The following is a 22,431-nucleotide window of genomic DNA, read 5'->3' as shown; positions in this document are numbered from 1 at the left end:
AAATCTTTTTTTACGGTCTATGTGCTCGTCACCTAGGTAACTGAAGCTCATGTTTCAAGTGATGTTTTCAGTCACATTATCGTGAGGTCCACCCAACATTAAAAACGAAAACGATCACATAAATATGGTTATAAGACTTCTTACCATAATGTGCTTTTAGAGGCTGAAGTATTGTAAGCCGAAATCACTGCAGATGGCAAACAAAGTTTGCACGCTGTCTCCTTTCCTTCCTCTGTTTGTGAACAACTCCCAGGTTCGGCCATAGGCACTCATCATCCGGTATTTCTTCTGAATTTTTAATTAATTCAGCGTCCATAACGCCAAAGTTCTTTGACATTAAAACACTAAATACAACGTCACAGTGAAGGACGCGCGAGGATCGATTGAATAGCTCTCCAGAGATTTCCGGTCCAAATACAAGGGTTTTTATTGGCCCGCCCACGATCAATTATTTCTATTGGATATCCAAATGCTGTCAAAGATTTGAATATTAATTTAATTCAAATTCTACAAGTACTTATGCTGCGTTCCAGGCAACCTGTAACCCGTAACTCACGACTTCAAAACCACGACTCACGACTTTGAACTGGGAGTATATCGATCTAGTACGAGTTCACGGGTGGGAAGTCACGGGTTTGACTGCCGTTCCAGAGCACTTTCACCGGTAGAAGGTTGTTACAGGCTGCCTGGAACGCATAGGGTCGTGAGTCGTGGTTTTGAAGTCGTAACTCACGGGTTTAAAGACCTGCCTGGAACGCACCATTAGTAACGAATGTGATTTTCAAAGTAGCGAAGTACATTACTTACCTTAATTTGTACTTAAGTACAAGGAAAATTACAGACTTAAAAATTTACTCATAAAAGTACAAGTACACGAAAAAACTACTTAATTACAGTAACGTGAGTAGTTGTAATTCGTTACTTCCACCTCTGCTTTTAATACAGTTTACTGTAGTATCTTTATTGTAGTATGGTTCAAAAACACTGTAGTATTTACTAGAGTATTTGTACTACATTTTTGGTGATTTTATTATAATATACTATAGTATTTTTTCATTTGTGGGCATAAATATAACTGCCAAATACACTAGGTTAAGAGCGTGTGCCACCCGCTTTACGTTTTGTGATTTTGTTAGCCAGAGTAGGTTAGTAAGGGCATCTCTGACGCAGAAGATTTATCTATAATTTTTTTTTGTAGATAGATTAGAGAGCTTACGTATAGCTAGAGTGTGTATTGGTATTTCATTGCTTTTTATGTGGCACTGCTCTTGTCCCTTATCCCCTCACAACTGTGTTTGTGTTCTCTTTCTATGAATACTGTAAATATTGTTCCCACTACCCCTTTCACTGCGCTTAACCCCTGCACTTGTATTTGTGTATAATAAACCACTTGGCATCGTAGATGTCTATTGCGTCCGGGTCTTCTCTGTCCGTTACACGTGATCCTCCGGACAAAACATTAATAAAACATCCCTGTTATTGCCCTGCTTCTCTGGGTCGTAACTTTTATTTATTGTAGTTTTATTTTTTTACTTTTTATTTATTTACTTACTTACTTACAAAGTTATTTATCTATTTATTAAATATTTTTTATTTTATTTTTTATTCATACATTTTGTGAGACATGGCATCCAGTGCCAAATTCAGTTGCTAGGGTAGGCTACTGTATTTGCTTGCTAGGGGAAAAAATGACATCCACCAGTGATTACATTCCAAGTCACGAGTGAAACAGTCCAACCCCCTTGTCTCTACGATGTTCTGATTCGAAGATATAAGGCTTTGTTTATTCGGTTGCTAGGGTGCTCATATTTTGTTGCTGGCGTGTGGCTTAATGCCACTGTAAAGATCCTGAAGACTGATTGGATGCCTGAATAAAATGAGCCCACCTCTATGTCTCTATGACATTGTGGTGCGAACATATGCTTCTGGGCATTTTATAATGGCAGTCTATGGGATCGGTTACTATGGTGCTGTATTTGGTTGCTAAGGAGAAAACTGGCACCCACTAGTGATTACCCTCTGAGTCACGAGTCAAACTGTCCAACCCTAGTGTCTCTACCATAGACTGTAAAAAAAGATGGACGACGCGACTTCGCCTCCCACCATTGTAATGAATTGAAGCCAAAAATGTCCGACCACGGTCGCCGCCATGTTACGTAAAAACGTCAGTTTGGAGCCAAGGCATGCGCAGAAGGAATCGTCCGTGGAAACAGAGGCGGAGCCACGGTATCAAACTTCCACCCAAACGCCCGCGCGACCAATTAAACCACGCCAATCATAACGTCACGCCCCGTTTCTATTGCATCAAATTACATGCTAAAATGAAACTTACCACAATAATGAAGACTTGAACATATACCAGCGTGATAAAAACTACTTGAAAGGACCAAAACCATCTATCGGAAACTTTTATTGGAAGTGTAAATTATTTTTTTATTTAGAGCAGAGTCCCATTCGTTTGAATGGAGAGGGCTTGTACTGCAGCCAGCCACCAGGGGGCGATCAAAGAGCCAGAGGCTTCACTTTTCAAGGCTTATGAGGCACACCCAGTCTCTACAATGTTCTTATGCGAAGAAATAATCTTTGTTTATTCGGTTGCTAGGGTACTTTCTTTGGTTGCTAGGGCGTGGCTTGGGAGTGGCCAATGATGATGCTCCATAGCCTTCTTGCCAGCATGAATGATATAAAACATCCCCCATGTGGCCATGACATTTGGATTTTAAGATATAACTGTTTGAATTTTATGTTGCTAGGGTGCTCAAAAGTGGTTGCTAGGGGCGTGGGATCCTGAGAGATTGATTGGATGCTTTAGTAAAATGAGCCCTCCCACTTGTCTCTACGACACTGTAAAGTGAAGATATCACATCTCGAACTGTTTTATTCCCTTATATGGGCGTGTTCCCTGTCCCATTATAAGTCAATGGGGAATTTTGGGGTGCCTCTTACACCCCAGGGGCACAATGAGCCCTCTTTCATGGGTCTGTGACAATAATCATCTGCAGGAAGAGTTACGTGCCAAAAAAGTGTCCAGAATTTGAGGAATAGTAATAGTAATGCTATGCATAAATGCAAGCACCACTAATAATAAGTTTAATAGCAATAACAGTATGTTGGCTTTTTCAACCAACATAATAATAAGCTTAGATACAACAACAGTATGTTGGCCTTGTCAAGTTTGTAATGCTGATAGGGAAAGAGCATTAAAGTAAATAAGGTTAGTTGTTGCATAAGCTCCTCCCACTATTTCACATGCTCATTCCTTTCATTCTCACTAGCCACTCCCCCACTGTTCACTTTTTAACTTCAGATATCTGGGTTACTCCCAACACTTCCCTCCCTATATTTCTTCAAACAATCTAAACGGGGAGGACTCAGTAGCAGCCTGCACTGTTTCTCTTTCTCTCTTCTACAGGTGTTTGAAGACCTACGCTAGACATTCCATGTCTAAGATTTAATAACACATTATAATATCATTACAGACATACATTCATCATAAGAACCACGGCCCCAGCTAGATCTATTGGAACAGACACAGCGTGAGAATTTGTTAAGTGGCTTTCAAGAACAGGCAGGATGAGTTTTGACAAAGTCCTGAACCGGATCGGTGGGTTTGGACGCTTCCAGAAAACACTTTATGTGTGGATCTGTCTCCCTCAAATCTTCCTGGCATTCCACATGTTGGTGACTGTCTTCACTGGGGCTGTGCCCCCACATCTGTGCAAATCTTCCCAGCTACTGGGTGATAGCGGTGGCTCATGGGTGGGCCTTAATTTCAGTAATGCTTCTGAGGAGATCTGTCCCACCTTTCAGGATGTGCAACTGTCCCAGCTTAATCATAGTGATGTCAACATACCGATAAATGAGCACTTAATGACCTCAGGGAGTTGCAAGGGAGGGTGGGAGTTCAGCAAAGAAGTCTTCCTTAGTACTATTGTCACAGAGGTAAGTGCCTCTTTTTGAGAGAATGTGATTATTTTGTTATATAATATGCATATACAGCTCAGGTTTGTGAGGTCTCTCAGCAAGCCAAATATGTGACTTTATTTGTTATTGCAATGCTTTTCTAATTTCACTTCTGCTTTAGCTTGTGATCTCAGCTAAATTGGGCCATCAGGTTAAATGGGCCATTATTAAACTGTCATTTTTCTTGAAAAGGTTGTACTGCCAGAACAAAACTTGATCTTTTTCCACGATTTTATTTGTATATGTCTGTTAAGGTGGGCAAAGCAGGACTTTAAAGTAATACTGTTTTAAAAAACATGAAGATAGGTGCGGCAATCAACTCCAGACCTTTAACATCTGTCATTCATGAGGAAATTATTTAACAAATAGACAATACCTGTCCATAAAACAACATTTAGCTCAACTGTCCCATTACTTTTGACCCCTTTGAAAAGGGGGAGCTACATAGAAAATGGCTGTAATTCACTTCCAATTTGGATGCACTGTAAGCCAATAGTCATAATATGACTGTAACTGGAATACATTTTGGTAAACAGCTAAAATAACACAAAATGTGCCTCTGTCTCAATATTTATGAAGTGGCCAGATCAACCATTTGGTACATCCTGACTAAAAAAACAACACACTGGTGAGCTCAGCAACATACAGTAAAAATCCTGTATGTCTATATAGGATAACAGTGGTGGATGATCGCATTATCCTCTCCATGATAAAGAAAAACCCCTTTACCACATTGTTATTATTATTTATTTTATTTTACTTATTTATCTGTTATTACTTGATTTCTTAGTTTTACTTGTTCTTTCTGTTCTCATTTCATATGTATGTATGTACCAAGAGCTCCTGAAACCACAACAAATTCCTTGTGTGCTTGTGCACACCTGGGGCCTCATTTATAAAAACTGTCAGTAGAACAGTTCTTTGAGTAACCTCCGCCCACAAGAATACGTCAGTCGCCAGCTAAGCTAAGGGTAAGCTAAGCTGCTATCAAATCACAAAACACTAAACAAGCTACACAATCAGAACTCGATACATATTTCTAAAGGAGGACTTCATAGAAGAAAGAAATCAGCGCTATAGAGATAAGTAAATTGTGTGATAAATACCGCTTTTTTACACATGATCATGAACTCATGTTATATTGCGCACTGTAAACACAATCAAAGCTTCAAAACACAGAAAGAACGGGACCTTTAATGTCATAGACATATAAAAGAGCATTTGTCAATGTTTAAACCTGATTTCGAGCAGCAAGAATGGCTTATATTTTCAAAAACTTGCAACAATCAGACAAGCAAAAGTGCGTAAGTCTGCTCAGAGCCTGACATGGCACTAAACACTTTTCCTTGTCAAAGACCGTGCAAAAATCCGTGCATACACATGCTTTATAATGAGGCCCCAGGCGAATAAAAACTCATTCTGATTCAACAGGACTGTAGTCATTATAAGGGCAAAGTATATCTGGGTGTCATTTGCATAGCTGTGGTAAGCAATTTTGATCATTTTTATTATTTGACCAAGTGGGAGCATATACAAATTAAAGAGAAGCGGTGCAAGTATTGAGCCCAGTATTGAGACGTGTCTGTTGGTGTCTGTCTGAACAGTGTGAAACCCCTGTTGGCAGTTGTTGGATCAAAGTAAATGAGACTTTAGAATGTGGGTGTCTGTTGGTGTCTGTTGGAGTTGGTAGTTGTCTGACCAGTGCGAATTGGCGTGTAGATGTCCACTCAGATTTATGCTTACCTATGTTCACATATGACGCTTTTCCATTGCATAGTACCCCACGGTTTGGTTTAGTTTGGGTCGGGTCAGCTTACTTTTCGGAGCTTTTCCACTGGGTGCAGTACGTAGTACCCAATACATTTTTCAGACCACCTTGGTTGGGGTTCCAAGCGACCCGAGCTGATACCAAATGTGACACGAAAACACAGTAGATCACTGATTGGTCTGAGAGAATCATCACGTCATCGCTATAATGTAAAAGATTAGCTTTACCTCAATGCTAGCTTGCGCTGTCTCAAGCAAACATGTTGTCATCTGTGCTCTGCTATAAGTTCCCAAACTCTCATTTAGCGATGAAAAACATCCACAGGTTGAGAATCAGGGACACCATAACATTTTTCCAGACTTGCAGTTTGTGGCGGAACATTCAGGATGAGCACGTTAGCATAATATATGCTTAAATGCAAAGGAACAGTATGTAGGATTGTGGCCAAAACTGGTATTGCAATCACAAAACGTGTGGCTAAAACTGGTACTGCAATCACACAGCTGGTGGCCAATATACCAAACGACAACATAAACATCAGTTGAGGGCTGCAACTCCACTTTTTAAATGAGAATATCCTGGCCGGACCGCTGTTGTGAGTGATATAAACATTTGAAATGAAAATGATTTCTTAATGTCTAGTGACATTTCAGGGCCATTTAATGATTAATTGATATAAATTTCTTACATACTGTTCCTTTAAATGAAGCTCCGCGGAGCGCCGTCAGCTGACACCGCGGGTGTTTGAACAGAAACTGTCATGTGAGACAGAGGTAGTGATAAACGCGATGTTCAAACATCTGTTTGTGGTGGCCAATTTTAATTTTGTTGCGGACTGAGAAATAAATAACTGTATGGGAATATTCAATGACGCTCTCACTTGTATGATGTCACAGCAGTAGGCAGCGCAAATATAACGACACACCTATTATCCCTCCCACTGCAAAGTGATACTAAACTCAATGGAAAAGCTAACCACGCAAAAGTGAGGTGAGCTGACCCGACCCAAACTAAACTAAACCATGGAATGGTACTATGCAATGGAAAAGCGCCAATAGTAATCTCTCCCTTTCAGGTATGACAAACCCTTTGAGGACCATTCCAGATTGCCCTACTCAGTTTTTCAGTCTGTGTAAGAGTATGGTGTGATCTACCTTGTCAAAGGCAGCACTAAGATCTAGTAGCACCAGCACATATATTTTACTTGAATCAGAGTTTAATTAAATATCATTTATTATCTTTATGAACACTGTCTCTGTGCTGTGATGCTGATGGAAACCAGATTGAAAATTGTCCAGATAGCCATTTGAGTTTAAGTTAGGGTGACCACCCGTCCCGAGTAGCGTGTGGGCGCACAGTGTTTGAAGCCCAAATCATCTGTCCCGCATATTGAGACCGTGTCATGCATAATCAATGTTTGCTCAAAATAAGTTGGTCGCTCTATATCCTTGAGCCTCAGACAGCCAAACGAACATTACTTGACAGTTCAGGCTCTCTCGTTACTCGCACGCTACTGTTGCCACACCCACCCCTCAGTTGAAATGCTGAGTAGGTTGTTGTCAACTTTTTTGTTGTTTTCATGACAGCGCAGTGCACACACAGCAATGCACGTGCATACCAGACACACTGGAAAGGAACTTTTAGATGTGAGCTTTCCAATTCGAAAAATGGAGTGTTACATGTAATGTGTATGCATGTAGTTGTCTGCCCTCTAGGGGGCAGGAACGTGTTTTTTGTTTCTGTTTAACCAGATTGATTACACCTGTGGGCCATCAGAAGTGCTATATAACGACCTCAGATCCCACATTCCGGGGGCGGAGGTTGAGCAGCCGTCCGGACACGGATTTGCTCTTTTGTGTGTTTTCCCCAAATTTTGTTCCTGACTAATTTCTCCTACCTTGTTATTATTTTTGATATTGTTTTAATAAATTCCCCTAATTTAAATGAGCCTTCGTGTCATCCCTCTTTATGTTATGGCAGTGGCTGTAACATAATTGGGGGCTCGTCAAACCTATATTATTCGATTGTTCAGTGTGGGAGGAAAAGTGTAGCCGTGTCTTCGTTAATTTTTGTTTTCCGGTTGTGAATGACTACTGAGATCCCATGTAAGTATTTACCCTATTATTTTAGTCGTCGGGTAGGTTTTGGGACCTGCCACTTTGTTATTTTGCCTTTGTTATTTTTTGTGGTTATTCGGAGTGGGGGTACGCTTCAGTTCACCTGCAGCTGATCTTGTTAATGGGATCAGTGCACAGGTGTTCATGATTTCAGCGTTTAAAGCCGCCTCGAGCCCCTAACGCCACTGAAGACTAGGGAATTTAGCTTGATGTAAATAGGGTAAATACGTGTGTGTTGGGGATCGCTTTTGGTTATTTCCCACGGAAATTTCGTTAGTAATTCTCACAATTTGTGAATTTTGTGTAGCGACCATAGTTTGTTCGTTTAGTGAGTCAGGAAAACTTTAGGGGTTTGTGTAAACAATTTAATGGTTTAATTTTGAAGCCATTATTTCGTTGTTTTGTGAGTAAGAGGGTTGTAAATGCCTTCCGTAGACGTAGTCGATGTATTTCGGGAGTCTCCATCTGATGAACTGCTGTTATCTTGTACAAAAGAGCAGTTATTGCAAATTGCGGAGTTTTATAAAATTGAGGTTGCTCCTAGATATAAAACTTTGAAAGAGAATTTGCAGAGATTTCTTCGGGCAGGTTTGGTTGATTTGGGCATTTTACAAATGTCGTTGGTAAATGCTAGTGTTGCGGAGGAAGCCCAGATAGCAATTGACATCTGGCCCAGATGTGGCCCACATCTCCCACATTCATCTGGCTCACATACCGCGTGGAATGACGGCGATGACTCAACCTGAGTGCGCTGCCAGAAGTCAGCCATAACCGTGCCAGATATGGGCCACATTTCAGAAATGGCATGGGCCACATCAGGCCCAGATGTCAGTCACTCCACTGCCATCTGGGCCAGATGTGACCCATGCCATTTCTGAAATGTGGCCCATATCCGTCCCAGTTATGGCTGACTTCTGGCAACCGCACTCAGGTTGAGTCATTGCTGTCATTCCATGCAGTAGCGTCTTCTAAGCTGTGGCACACATCTACTCTTACTATATGCTAATTAACCTATAGTTAAGAAAAAACTAAAACTCATATAGTCAAAATTTCTTTATTAAACATTTAAAAAATCCAATACAGATAATATTTATAAATAAACATAATTATATTTGTCAAACATGTTAGTTAAATTAATATGTTATATAGTAAGATATACTGGAACCCATAGATGCATGTGCGTTGCCACAGTTACACACCTGGCCAAACTTAAAGGGTTATTTCATCCAAAATGAAAATTATGTAATTAATGACCCTCATGTCATTCCAAACCCGTAACACCTCCGTTCATCTTCGGAAACAGTTTAAGATGTTTTAGATATGTGTATACACGATCAAATATATACTGTACATCATCAAAGTAGTCCATGTGATATCAGTGGGTCAGTTAGAATGTGTTGAAGCATCGAAAATAAATTTTGGTCCAAAAATAACAGAAATTATGACTTTATTCAGCATCGTCTTCTCTTCCAGGTCTGTTGTGAACCTCGTGCACAACACTGGAGTGACGCTGCTGACATGTTATCTTGTTTGCCCAAGCTTTTTTTACAGTCTGAGGGAGACGCACACTATAAACAAAACAATCTTCACAAACATGTCTGAGGATAACACGTCAGCAGCGTGCACGCTGTTTTTATTACCTTTCTGGAAATGGGCAGTATACCGTACAAACATTTTCAAAGATCTGTAGCTAAAATTGTAAAGCTTAATTTTACCCAGTAACATTAGATCAATGTAATGGTTGAAATGCTTTAGCTATGATTTGATCTAAGGCTATTTACTGGTTATTTATTTTGTTTGTTATCAGAAAAAAAACTGCTCCAGAGATACTCGGTTGTTATTGAATCTATGTGGAGGTCTACCCGAAGTTAAGTTTGGGCCATGAAAGTGATTTATGTTGTTGCCACTGAAACCATCTATATTAACACACAAACGTACAACTACCATCTCCTTACATACAAAACTCTGATATAATACTCAACATTTCTTAATAAACTTATAAAACTCACAATAGGGATAGTTCACTAATTAAAATTAAAACTGTAATTTTGCTCACCCAAAGGTTGTTCCAAACCTGTATAATTTATAACAGTCAGTAACTGAACAAATACATTTGATAGAGTTTGAAACATCTTGATGGTAAGTAAATGAGTTTCCATTTTTGGGTGAGCTATGCCTTTAAATCTTCTCTTTTGCCCAACGACCTTCATCTCTGTCTGTGGCAAGCTGCAACCATGTCTTAACCCAGTGCTCAATCTCTTGGTCTCAAGCAGATAGTTGCTGTTAATCTGTTTCTTCTGACTGCAGCTACGATGACAAATGTAAACAGTGAGGTAGAGAATAAGTATAAAAAAATCTAACATTTATAGGGTATACACATATTAGCTGACACCAAACATGAATAAATAACATTAGTTATTGTCAAAAAGACTTACCAATAATCAGTTTTTAGTGGTATAGTTTTCAGTGGTGTCCTGTAATGCCGCATTCTCATTGATAGCCTGTCAGACTAACTGGAGAAGTAGGTAGTTTGTGAGCAGGAAGTTCAAAATTCTTCAAAACACTGTCTTTAACTGTGGTGCCTCCTCTCAAGAATAAATTGTTTTGAAATCTGTAAAATTTAATGAAAAATGAAGAAACGAGTCAAATCTCATTTTTGAGAGGAATATAGACAAACTGTGGGGTAAAACTGATAGAGTTCCTTTGAAATACTTGGACTACTTGCACAGAGCTTTTGTGACACAGTTCTGTTTTAAAATTAAAGGGGAGCGCAGGGCAAAGCCTAATGCTTTTTGTTTTTCTCAATAATTCAAAACATACATACATAGGCCTACATATATCCTATATATTAATTACATCTTAAAGGTAAGATAACCTCACAGTTGTTTTAAATCTCAAAATGTAAGATGTTTTATAAGTAAAGTTGATTGTTTCAAATGTGACATGTATTGTGTATTCAGAAATGTATACTTTTTTCAGCAAATTTGATGGTTTACTTCCAAGATTTATTTAGTAATGATGAGGAATTTCATACTCATATAATGATAGTTAAGTGTAACTGGCTTAATTCAGTAATATATTATAAAAGTATTTGTGATTATAATAATAGCTAACTAGCTAAATTAATGTAAAATTACTAAAGTTACCGGCCCGTCATACTAGTCATTTGCTCTCAAAGTTTAGGTATACTTCACTTTCAGAGTGGGAAAGTAAAGTAACTGCATTTAGAGGCAGACAGCGCTAATTCTGTAATCTCAGTTTCACTTTTGCGTGCTCAGGGCTTTCCACACATTCACTATATTATTTAATGATATATAAATAGCATAGATTTTTTTTACACATTTTCTAAGGGTGTACCTACATTATATGAACCCTGTATGAAATGTAAAACTTTAGCTGTCACTGTAAAACACTCTGATATGTGCAGATGAGTGGGGGAGTGGGGACAATCGTACTCTGGTACGGTTCGGTCTGTTTAAGTATGATAAGTAAGTGCACCCTAATATAACTTTGTGCTCGTCTGAAAGAAGATGATCATATGTATTAACATGGATTAAATCATGCAGAAATTTTCATTATTCTGTGAACTATTATTCTATTATAATAGACTATTATTTTAACCCTGGAGAATCCACGGGTCAAATTTGGCCAATGTTAATCAATGTTAAGAGAAGGGTTCTTGGGTTCTCCAGGGTTAATTTTCTATTCATCCAAAAATCCTGAAAAACACTAAAACATGAAGCAACACAACTGTTGATAATCAGAAATGTTAATTGAGCAGCAAATCAGCGTATTAGAATGATCTCTGAAGAATATTGTGACACTGAAGACTGGAGTAATGATGCTAAAATTTCAACATTAATCACAAGAATAAATTACAGTTTACAATATATTCACATTATAAACAGCTTATTTACTTTGTGATAATGTTTCACAACATTTCTGTTTTTACTGTATTTTTGGTCAAATAAATAATCACAAGCTTAAACTTTTGAATAGCAGTGTATAAGTTTGAGGTTTTACTTACTAGTCATATGGTTCAGAGATGTTTTCTGACAGGTCTGTTCCAACCCTACTGCTCGGCCATTAGCATGGACAAATCTACAAACATAACATTCAATCTGTCACAGAGAAAACAATATATAAAATATGCAGTGTAAGATTTACTTATTTAATATTGCTCACACAATGCTACTCACGTTTAGATGTCAACATCTTAAAATAACTGTGATAAATGTGGAAAATTTGAAAAGCAGTTTTCTACACATGTCTGCAACTCCCTTCAGAAAATGTTGAAATCTTGAGCTTCTCTTCTATTATAGAGGGTTTTTGTCACTCCTGAAATCAGAGAACAACATGTCTGTATTTGTATACGATAAAACATACGTACTAACGTTAGTAGCTTCAGCACTCCGTGCAATTTAACAAGGTTTAGACGTTACAGTACATCGCATATTTAGACTAAATAAATTTGCCTACTTCCAGTCATGCACTGACAACGTTAACAAAGACTTTGAAACCTCTCATCTATGTTTTCAAAAGCCCAAACGTTCATAAACAAGAGCAAAAGCTAACGCTTATAGACGGTTTCAGCAGTAACATACATACAGTAAAGAGGCTTTTGTGGAAAACACGTAACTTCCGTTAAACTCTGCTAAGCAAAAATAACAACAAAGTCCTAGCTTATAACAAGCAAATTAACAACACGTATATTACATTGGAAACAAAAAAATATTTTCGACGAGTTATTTTTTCAAGAGATCAGTTTAGCAAGTAAACCAACAGAAACCGGAAGCACAGTTCCGACCGCATGTGCGGAAACATGTTGGGATGGTAACGAACTTTTCTCAAAGACACAAGCCATTTATATGAGGTAAATATATAACAAAAGCGTGTCAACAACAGGTTTTAGTATTATTTGTGTGATTTGATGGACTAAACTTACTTGAAAACAGCGAAGAAACCGCGGGAGACGGAGCTAGCTGTCCTCGTGCTCCTTCAGTTTCCATGGTAACTCCCTTCGTGATTTAAAGGGGCAGGACATGTTTCGCGTGCACAGCATAGCCATTGGCCTATTATATACATGGTAAAGCCTCACACCATTTACATAAATAAACATCTCTGGAATTAGAACAGTACATAACACTTTAAAATATCTTTAAATTGTTTATAAATCGTAAAAACTTATTTGGTTGTTCTGTGTACTATTCATCATTGCCCCATTGCAAAGTGACACATCTGCATGTGATAGTGGGACGATTTTGTATTGTTTTGTAGCACTTTCTATTTATTCTACAATTTGTTTTTTAATCTTTGCTTTTGTTAAAGATGTACTTTATCCTATTCTTAAAGGTCACATAACATTTTTCTGCTAAGCTATAAAAGGTTAAATAGTTCACCCAAAAATGAAAACTCTGTCATCATTTACTCACCCTCATGTTGTTACAAACCTGCATAAATGTCTTTGGATCCCATTCACTTCTATAGCAGGAATTGGAAAAGTAATACTATGGAAGTAAACGGGGTCCACGAACAGTTTGGTTAAACTTGAGTAGCCTACCTATCGAATAGTAGTGTGCATCCTTCAAATATCAGAAGAGTCTTTTATATCAGATTTATAAAAGACAGATCAGTTGTTTACAAAAAAGAGGAGCTCCTGGAAATAACTGTTATTTTTACCCATTCTATCAAATTTTAAGCTACAAAGAGCAAAACTAGTTTTAACTTGTCTATAACTTGGCAAATGACCGTGGAATAAGTGGGATAATCAATGACTTGCTGTGCATTAAAGGATTTTAAATGGGGTTTGGGGTTCTTTGCCTCAGCGTTGTGCATTTACAAGTCTTTAATGCAGGGCAAGCAGTTAATTTACATGCAGCGGGTAAAATTTAACTCGTCACCATTTTTCCTCAGTTACCATATATTTCTAAAGGTGTTATTGACATTAAATTTTCACCAGATGTTGCACATAAATGTAAAATTTTTAGCTGACTAAAACAAGCTGTTCTGTTACAGGGCTCAACGCAAATAATTTTTTATACTGGCCCGGTCGGGCCAGTGGTTCAAATTTTTCACTTGCCCTGCCAAAATTTTCACTGGCCCCAATAAAAAATGTCAGTGTCACATATTTAAAAATAATAATTTAAAAGTCAAATATTGTATACATATAAAACAGATATGTTCCAATTAAAAAAAGGCTCCCAACTTTTCTGCTTTACCTGTAAACTGACAGCAAATTGTGCTAAATATTGCATAGTTTCTTTCATCGTGTTTTACCCAAGTAAATGTCTGCTTCAAAGATGCTAAATACATTGATGAAAATATATTTTAGTGACTGAGGGTGAAGCACTGGCCCGATCGGGCAAGTGACAATACTTTTTACTTGCCCGAACATCTCTCACACTTGCCCCGGGCCACAGGGCAGTCCTTTATGTTGAGCCCTGTGTTAATGGATTATCAAAAAATTGTCGCCTAGAATTCTTTGAGTTCTGTGCCAGAGTCCAAGAAGATCTGATAGACAAAGCTGTCTGATTATGATAAATATGGTTGAATTATTTGAGCCGAATATGAAGAAGCCTAGCCCTGTCAGATCTAGAAGAAAAATTACAATGGAAAAAATTCAGCTGCCTTCCTTTACATTTTAAAACCAATAAGCTAACCATGCAGCATATTACATATCTGGCCCATAAATAAACCGAAACACACATAAAAACAGTCTGATGTCAACATAACCATAAACCAGTAATATCTGGCCCACACACAACAAAAAGCCATCACTCATCCTAAACCGATTTGTCACACAAGGGCCAGGACTGGCCCAAACACAACAAGCCACAACTCACGCTAAAACCGGGTTGTCGCACTCAGCCGTATCTGGCCCACACACAACAATCCACAACTCAAACTACAATTGGCTTGTCGCACACAGGCCGTATCTGGCCCACACATAACAAGCCGCAACTCAAATTAAAACCCGGCTTGTTGCACACAGGCCGTAGCTGGCCCAGACATAACAAGCCGCAACTCAAATTAAAACCGGCTTGTCGCACATGGGCCGTATCTGGCCCACACACAACAAGCCACAACTCACACTAAAAACGGCTTGATGTGTGTGGGCCAGATATGGCCCATATGGCCTTTGACGCCACCGGAACTGAGCCATATGTGACATAGTTGGCCCAGATGAGGCCCGGTAGTGCATGCTATCTGGGAGTGAGTGAGCCTTCTGTAACTGAAAATAGTATTCGATTAAGAGAGCTGGCAATTAAGGAAAAGGAATTGGCCTTAGAAAACGCTAGATTAGAGCTGCGAAAGCGTGAACTTGAACATCAGTTTGCTATTAAACGGATGGAATTGGAGTTTAATTCTAAGGCAGCTCGCGGTGCCTCTGATGATTTTGATGTCGGTCGAAATAGGAGAATGGTTCCTCCGTTTTGCGAAAAGGATGTTGAAAAATACTTCTGTCATTTTGAGAGGTTAGACAATTAATTCTTATGGAAGAATTTAAAAGTTGTGTACCTTCAGCTCTCGCTACTTATATAAATGAGCAAAAAGCAGATACGCTTTACAAGGCCGCTACTTTGGCCGATGACTTTGTTTTAACACACAGAGTCACATTCAAGGAGAAACCGCGAGATAAAGCTCCTCTTGATCCACCCGTTATGTCGCCTCGTAAATCTTTCAATAGTAAGCCTACAGTTGTGACTGGTGATAGGGTTTGTTTTTATTGTAAGACCCCTGGTCATTTAATTGCAAACTGCCCAGTTCTTAAAAAGAAATCAAATAGGCTTACTGAATCTGTTGGCTTGATTTCAGTTGATTCCTCTCCGAAAAATGACTACATAACGTCCGAGTCTGATTGCAATGCTCGTCTTAATAAAACTGGTTATGGACCTTTTCTGCATAATGGGACAGTGTTAATTCCCAGCTTGGCTAAGCCTGTGTCCGTTCGTATTCTTCGGGATACGGGTGCCAGTCTTTCATTTATCCTGAATGACGTGTTGCCGTTGTCTGAAGAGACTGCCACGGGTAGTGCTGCTTTAGTGCGGGGTATTGAAATGGGAGTAATGGAGGTTCCGTTACATAAAATCCATTTGCAGTCTGAACTGGTGACGGGTGATGTGGTAGTGGGTGTTCGCTCATCTCTTCCAGTTCCCGATGTAACATTCATATTGGGGAATGATTTGGCTGGAAGTAGTGTGTGGAGCTGTGTTAGTGTACCACCCGAAGTCGTCTCTGTACCGCTCGTTGCTAGCAATGATGATTGTGCGCTTAAGTATCCTGATGTTTTCACTGCGTGTGCAGTTACTCGTTCTATAGCAAAGTCTGTTGATTGTTCCGCGTCAGCAGAAGTGGATTTATCTGACACGTTTATTGCAAATCCTGATCTAACTAAACTGCTATCCGTTTCTTTGCAGGAAAAAACGAGTTTGAATCCTGCGAGTGCTGAAAAGACTGCTGGTGAAGATCGTGTTGATTTATCCCTGTGTCCCGATAAATTAATAGCGGCGCAAAAATCAGATTTAACTCTTGCCCCGTTGTTTGAATTAGTTCAACCGGAGCAGGAGCACATGAGTGCGCCCCAAGCATATTTTCTCAAAAATGAGATCTTGTTGAGAAAATGGGTGTGTCCTAAATCTCCTGATGACTGGAATATTGTCACTCAAATTGTAGTTCCAGTAGGTTATCGTGACATGATTTTAAAGGTTGCACATAACGGTCTGGCTGGCCATCTAGGTGTCCTGAAAACGTATGACCGGATTTTGAGAAATTTTTATTGGCCCGGTCTTAAAAAAGACGTTTCACATTTTTGTCGGACTTGTCATGTTTGCCAAATGGTGGGAAAGCCTAATCAAATTATTCCACCTGCACCGCTTTTTCCCATTCCCATGGTTTCGGAGCCGTTTGAGCATGTACTAATTGACTGCGTTGGACCTTTACCACGTTCAAAGTCGGGGTATAAATACCCGTTAACTATTATGTGCGCGACTACGCGTTTTCCTGAAGCAGTCCCTTTGCGCTCCATCACTACGAGAGCCATCACTAAGGCACTCATTAAGTTTTTTTCAGTTTTTGGTTTACCGAAACTAATACAAAGTGATCAGGGAACGAACTTTACATCTCGTACGTTTTCACAAGTGCTTAAACGGCTTGGTATCAAGCATAATCTCTCCACTGCCTATCATCCTGAGAGTCAGGGGGCACTGGAGAGATTTCACCAGACGTTAAAGTCTATGTTGCGATCTTACTGTTTTGAGCTTAAGAGGGATTGGGAGGAAGGAATTCCTTGGTTGCTTTTTGCTTCGCGCGAAGTCGTACAAGAATCACTGGGGTTTAGTCCCGCAGAACTGGTTTTTGGCCACAACCCGCGTGGTCCTTTAACGGTGTTAAAAGAGAAATGGCTCTCCGATTCAAAAAGCAGCACGCTTCCAGAGTATGTTTCACAATTCTATACACGTTTACATCAGGTTCGTGAATTAGCCAAGCAAAACATTGGTAAGGCGCAGGAGAAGATGAAAACCTGGTTTGACAAGAAAGCCAGAGAGCGGAGTTTCAGTGCGGGTGACAAAGTTTTGGTTTTTTTACCGGTGCCCGGTGGGTCACTGCAAGCTCGTTATACTGGCCCTTATGATATTAAAAAGAAGTTGCCTCAGATCTCACATTCCGGGGGCGGAGGTTGAGCAGCCGTCCGGACACGGATTTGCTCTTTTGTGTGTTTTCCCCAAATTTTGTTCCTGACTAATTTCTCCTACATTGTTATTATTTTATTTAAATTTTATTTTTTTCAGTGTACAGTGTAAAGCAATGCATCAATCTTTTGAGATATCAGCATTTGTCTCCAGAACAATGCTTTCAATTCGCTTGTTGAATTGCTCCAAAGTTGTTAGAAGATGATCATAGATTATAGATCGCCTGGGCTTTTTGTGTACGCTGGCTGCACTTCCCTTTCAGCGAGAGACAGCAAGCTCAAATCGCGGCAGTGGCAGCTAGTAGTGGCACTTCCGGCATCAGTAGTGGCACTTCCGGCATCTGGCTCATTTTGAGGCATCTAGTAGTGGCACTTGAGGCATCTGACTTATTTTGTTTGTGGCACCTCCGGCATCTTAAGGCAGCTAATCGTGGCACTTCCGTCATCGGACTCATTTTGAGGCAGCTAGTGGTGGCACCGTGACTTTTTGAGGCAGCTGACAGTTTTTGTGTCATTTAGGGGTGGCACTTCAGCGTCATATATTTGTACCAGCTGTTTTACGCGGTCTTTGTGCTGTCGTGCTGGCTGTCAGTCGGCCATTTCGAGATGCCTCGGGAACTATGGGGAACTAGGTGCCACAACTCTTGGCACTATGGCATTTCGCTGGCGTTCATTTAATTCACGCGAGGTGCGTGTGTGTGCGTGTGTGTGTTGTCATGAATGTGCGCGCACACTGGCTGACAGTCGTTTTTAGGTTTTTAGTCGTGGTGTATTGGTGTCTGGAGAAGTGGGTATACTCTAAATTTATGCCCCCAGTAGAAGTGGGTATACCCCATGCCATCAAATAAAGAGGTGGGTATACTCCGTATACCTGCGTATACCCTGCACTACACCACTGTTTATAGGTGCGGGTATTTCGAGATGCCACGGTTACTCTTGAGATGCCACCACTCTGCGCACCGGAATAGAAATAATATAATTCTAGTTTTCTCACTTTGTTCATCTTATTATTTTAGCGGGCAGACTGAGAAGCACGTGGCTAAAATGTTTCTAATTAATTTAAACGGTATTTTAAAACTAGGAAACCCCCTCTTTTACCAATTATTACAGTATTGCAATTCGCTTGTCTACCGGTAGGTGCCCCCAAGCACAAACGGGAAACGCCGGGACCAAGACCTTATCAAGTTCTGATATAAGGTTTCTCAAATAAAAAATACCATACTGTTATTACTTGTCTTTGACCACACAGGGTGGAGATTCACATGTACCCCAGGGCCAGCAGTGCAGCACTGTACATTAACACCTGTGATTTAGTGTGAATAAATGTTCAAAATAAATTTTGAATGATTCTTTTTAGTTATTGTGTTGTGAATGTAAAACTTTTTAAAAAATAAGTAAAAGAAAAACATCACAGTTTGTTTATCAGACCAAACAACCAAGATATGTTTCATATCCACAATTGATTTGTTGCAAAAAGAGCATTGTGTACTAATGCTTGGTATTTGTCACTTTATGTACTGTAAGTGAAACATTCTCATTCTCCTCACCACCACGATGTCCAGGTTTGTGTCATATGAATTAACAGAATATATAAAATATTAAAATAATGTAACAAAACTATATGTAATTATACCGGCACAGAATCATATAACAATTAGTTATTACAGTGACATTCCTGTTATTTTCGAATTTCTTGTTACCTATAGGCTACTCGTTGTGCACTGTTTTCCTCGTTCATACTGTTTATTGAGCAACTGTACAATTTATAAAATTTTCTATTTTGTGATTGTATGTATTTTACTGCATATAGAGTATACATTATATATTTTATTGTCTTGATTTAATTTATTGTAATCTATTGTAGGGGTGTGCAGCGGAGTCAGTATTTGTATTTGTATCTGTAACAATCACCTTTAAGCGTTTATTGTGTCTTTCAGCACAGTTACATATGTGACCCATTCTGTCTAAATGAGTGGGATGTTTTCAGAAAAAATAAGTAGCCTACATTAATCCCTCGTTTAGCGATTCAAATACTTAAACATCTATTAATTAAACATACGTTTTCTGAGAGTGAAATTATTAATACTAAGATGCGTGTCATGTCTGACATCTTGGTTTCGGTTTAAAAACATGTCGGAATTTGAAAATAAAATGCAGGACTTGCTTGACGTTTAAAGAGTTATTAAGAGAGATAAGTTTTAAGTTAAAAAGTTATTAAGATCGTCAAGACTCGCGTTGACTGACAGATCCGAAACGCAACACACAGACACGCAAGTACGTGCACTGACAGAATAGTTCAAAAACAAATTCTTTTGACAAGAATTTACGAAAGCATAATAAGCATTACTACAAACTTGCTGAACTCATTATTAACGATGTCCATAGCCTACACCGTTTGCGCGAACAGAACGAATTGTTTAAAAAAACTTCCTTATTAATTTTCATCTAAATTAATAAATAATCAGATATTCGTTTAAAATTTCAAATAACAGTATGCTCTATTATTTTAAAGTCAGTTTTGACTAAGTTTCAAAACAAGCAAAATTATTTTAAACAATAAGGTAATTAGAAAGATTTAATTCAAATGTTTCAGTTGTTATTTACTTACTTTATTTTTTATGTTAATTGCAATTCATGTCATAATCTTCAGTTTAAATTTTGCTTTTAAAATGTTACATTTTCATATTTTTATCTATTTACTTATTTATTGTATATTCACCTAGATTGACAATGAAGCTTGCTTTAACTAAAAGATCATCTGTGACCGAAGTCACGGAGACACGGAGTTATTAACGAATATTTTATTATCAGAGTGCAGCTTTTTATCAAGGTTTTCTGGTCTTGTGTAATTAAATAAAATAAAATAAAAACTAAAAGGCTAATTTTTTACAGTTGGGTTAAAAGAAGTTTGATATTAGCAGCGTTTTAAAACTAATTCCAAAACAGCTCGTTTCTAAGGGACACGCAGAAAATGTCATTCATGTCATTTTATAGATTGCACTCATTCACTTCACACACATATTATACATGCTTTAAGGGGTGTATAATTTAGCGCTGTTCCAGTAAACACGTGATTATGTCTGGCCGAATATTTTTTCTGTTATTCGGATGAATTCGTTATTCGTTTTAAAGCCATTATCCGTGCCCTTCTGAATAACGTATTCGGCTTCGGGCACATCCCTAATCTATTGTTTCTCATGCCGTTTTTCTTGGGCACAAAATGAACAAAATAGAATTTCCATTGTAACAAAAATTTTGAATTAAAATATTTAAATGATGTGTAAAAACCAAATTCAAATAGAAGGGTTAAACTAAAACTGAAAATGATTTCATAATTATTCCGTATTATTTAGTTCTAATCTGCAGAACAAAAAAAGATATTTAAAAATAAAATTGACAATCAACAACTTGCAGGGGGCACAATAAGTAAAAGCATAGGCGGTGTTTCTCGTTTGTGCTTGGGGGCACCTACCGGTAGACAAGAGAAATGCAATACTGTAAGATTAGTAAAAGATGGGGGCTTCCTGGTTTTAAAATACTGTTTAAATAAATTAAAAATATTTTAGCCACGTGTTTCTCAGTCTGCCCGCTAAAATAATAAGATAAGATGAACAAAGTGAGAAAACTAGAATTCTATTATTTCTATTCCGGGGGGCAGAGTGGTGGCATCTCAAGAGTAACCGTGGCATCTCGAAATGCCCGCACCTATAAACGACTGTCAGCCAGCGTGCGCGCACAATCATGACAACACACTCACACATGGCCGTCTGACAGCCAGTACGCAAACATTATGACAGCACAAAAACCGCGTAAACAGCTGGTACAAATATACGAGGCGGTGCTACCCCAAAATGACACAAAAACTGTCAGCTGCCTCAAAAAGTCACGGTGCCACCACTAGCTGCCTCAAGATGAGTCCGATGCCGGAAGTGCCACGATTAGCTGCCTTAAGATGCCGGAGGTGCCACAAACAAGATAAGTCAGATGCCTCAAGTGCCACTACTAGATGCCTCAAAATGAGCCAGATGCCGGAAGTGCCACCACTAGCTGCCACTGCCGCGCGGAAGTGCCACTACTAGATGCCTCAAAATGAGCCAGATGCCGGAAGTGCCACTACTAATGCCGGAAGTGCCAGTACTAGCTGCCACTGCCGCGATTTGAGCTTGGCCCTACTGGTTTCAGCATGTGTATCTTTTCGTTGAACTGTTTAGTTTTGTGATTTTTTTTTCTTCTATTAGTTTCACAACCCTCTTTATGTTATGGCAGTGGCTGTAACATGGAGACTGAGTCTGACTCTGAGGCACCGCCATCATCAATTAAAAAAGAGAAGGTGTGGGTACAAGAAAGACTGGGAAAATGAATATTTGTGGCTGAAAGTCCTAAAGGTGTCCCCAGAACACTGAACTTTTTTTTCCTGTGCCTGCCTTTACTAACATGCAAGTTCACCATCCTTCCTCCCCCTTCTCGTTCTGTGAACCTTTGGAGTTATGAGTTAAGAATTTTTTTGACTGTTCCTGTGGTGTTTAGCAACTACAATTGCTGTTAATTCTATACTTATATATTTTAATTTATTTAAAGTGAATAAATTGTAATAAAAATTAAATAGCTAAAGTAAATCGTAAATGAAAGTGCATCTGTCAATTCATTGAATGTTCAAAATATACATTGGTTGGCCTATTCATGAGCATACATCAGCAATTACACATGTTTAGGGGAATAGGGCATTATTAATATACCATGTAAGGTTGGATGTTCAATTGCCAATTTTTGGTTTTATCTATTTATTTCTCTTCATTATTCATATGAAGTCTGTTATTTGTTATTATTGTTTTAACTGAGGTTAATATTAAGTTTCAAAACTTAAATCACATATATTTTCTATATAATCTTGTACT

The 22,431-nt window shown here is 38.8% G+C and overlaps 1 protein-coding gene and 1 long non-coding RNA gene across 4 annotated transcripts in view; one reads left to right on the top strand and one right to left on the bottom strand.

Moving 5' to 3' along the window:
- Positions 1-3,351: 3,351 nt before the first annotated feature.
- LOC135745400 (solute carrier family 22 member 6-A) overlaps positions 3,352-22,431 on the top strand; it is a 61,743-nt gene continuing 42,663 nt past the window's right edge. The window contains exon 1 of the mRNA XM_065263704.2: positions 3,352-3,942. Coding sequence (XP_065119776.1) covers positions 3,574-3,942 — 369 coding nt within the window. The 5' untranslated portion in view covers positions 3,352-3,573. The remainder of the gene's footprint in view (positions 3,943-22,431) is intronic.
- On the bottom strand, positions 8,762-13,392 carry LOC135745402 (uncharacterized). 3 transcript variants are annotated; one of them, XR_010531219.2, is made up of 5 exons: positions 12,794-13,392; positions 12,048-12,186; positions 11,876-11,949; positions 10,284-10,459; positions 8,762-10,155 (listed from the first exon to the last, which is right to left on the bottom strand). It is a non-coding gene; the product is annotated as an uncharacterized lncRNA (long non-coding RNA). The 3 variants fall into 3 exon arrangements; XR_010531218.2 differs by having other exon boundaries at positions 8,764-10,155; positions 11,876-11,969; positions 12,048-13,386; XR_010531217.2 differs by having other exon boundaries at positions 8,765-10,155; positions 12,048-13,383.

The sequence above is a fragment of the Paramisgurnus dabryanus genome, chromosome 12 (assembly GCF_030506205.2).
Source record: "Paramisgurnus dabryanus chromosome 12, PD_genome_1.1, whole genome shotgun sequence".
Taxonomy (NCBI): domain Eukaryota; kingdom Metazoa; phylum Chordata; class Actinopteri; order Cypriniformes; family Cobitidae; genus Paramisgurnus; species Paramisgurnus dabryanus.
The sequence above is the reverse complement of the archived record's forward strand: the minus strand, read 5'-3'. Positions and strand labels throughout refer to the sequence as shown.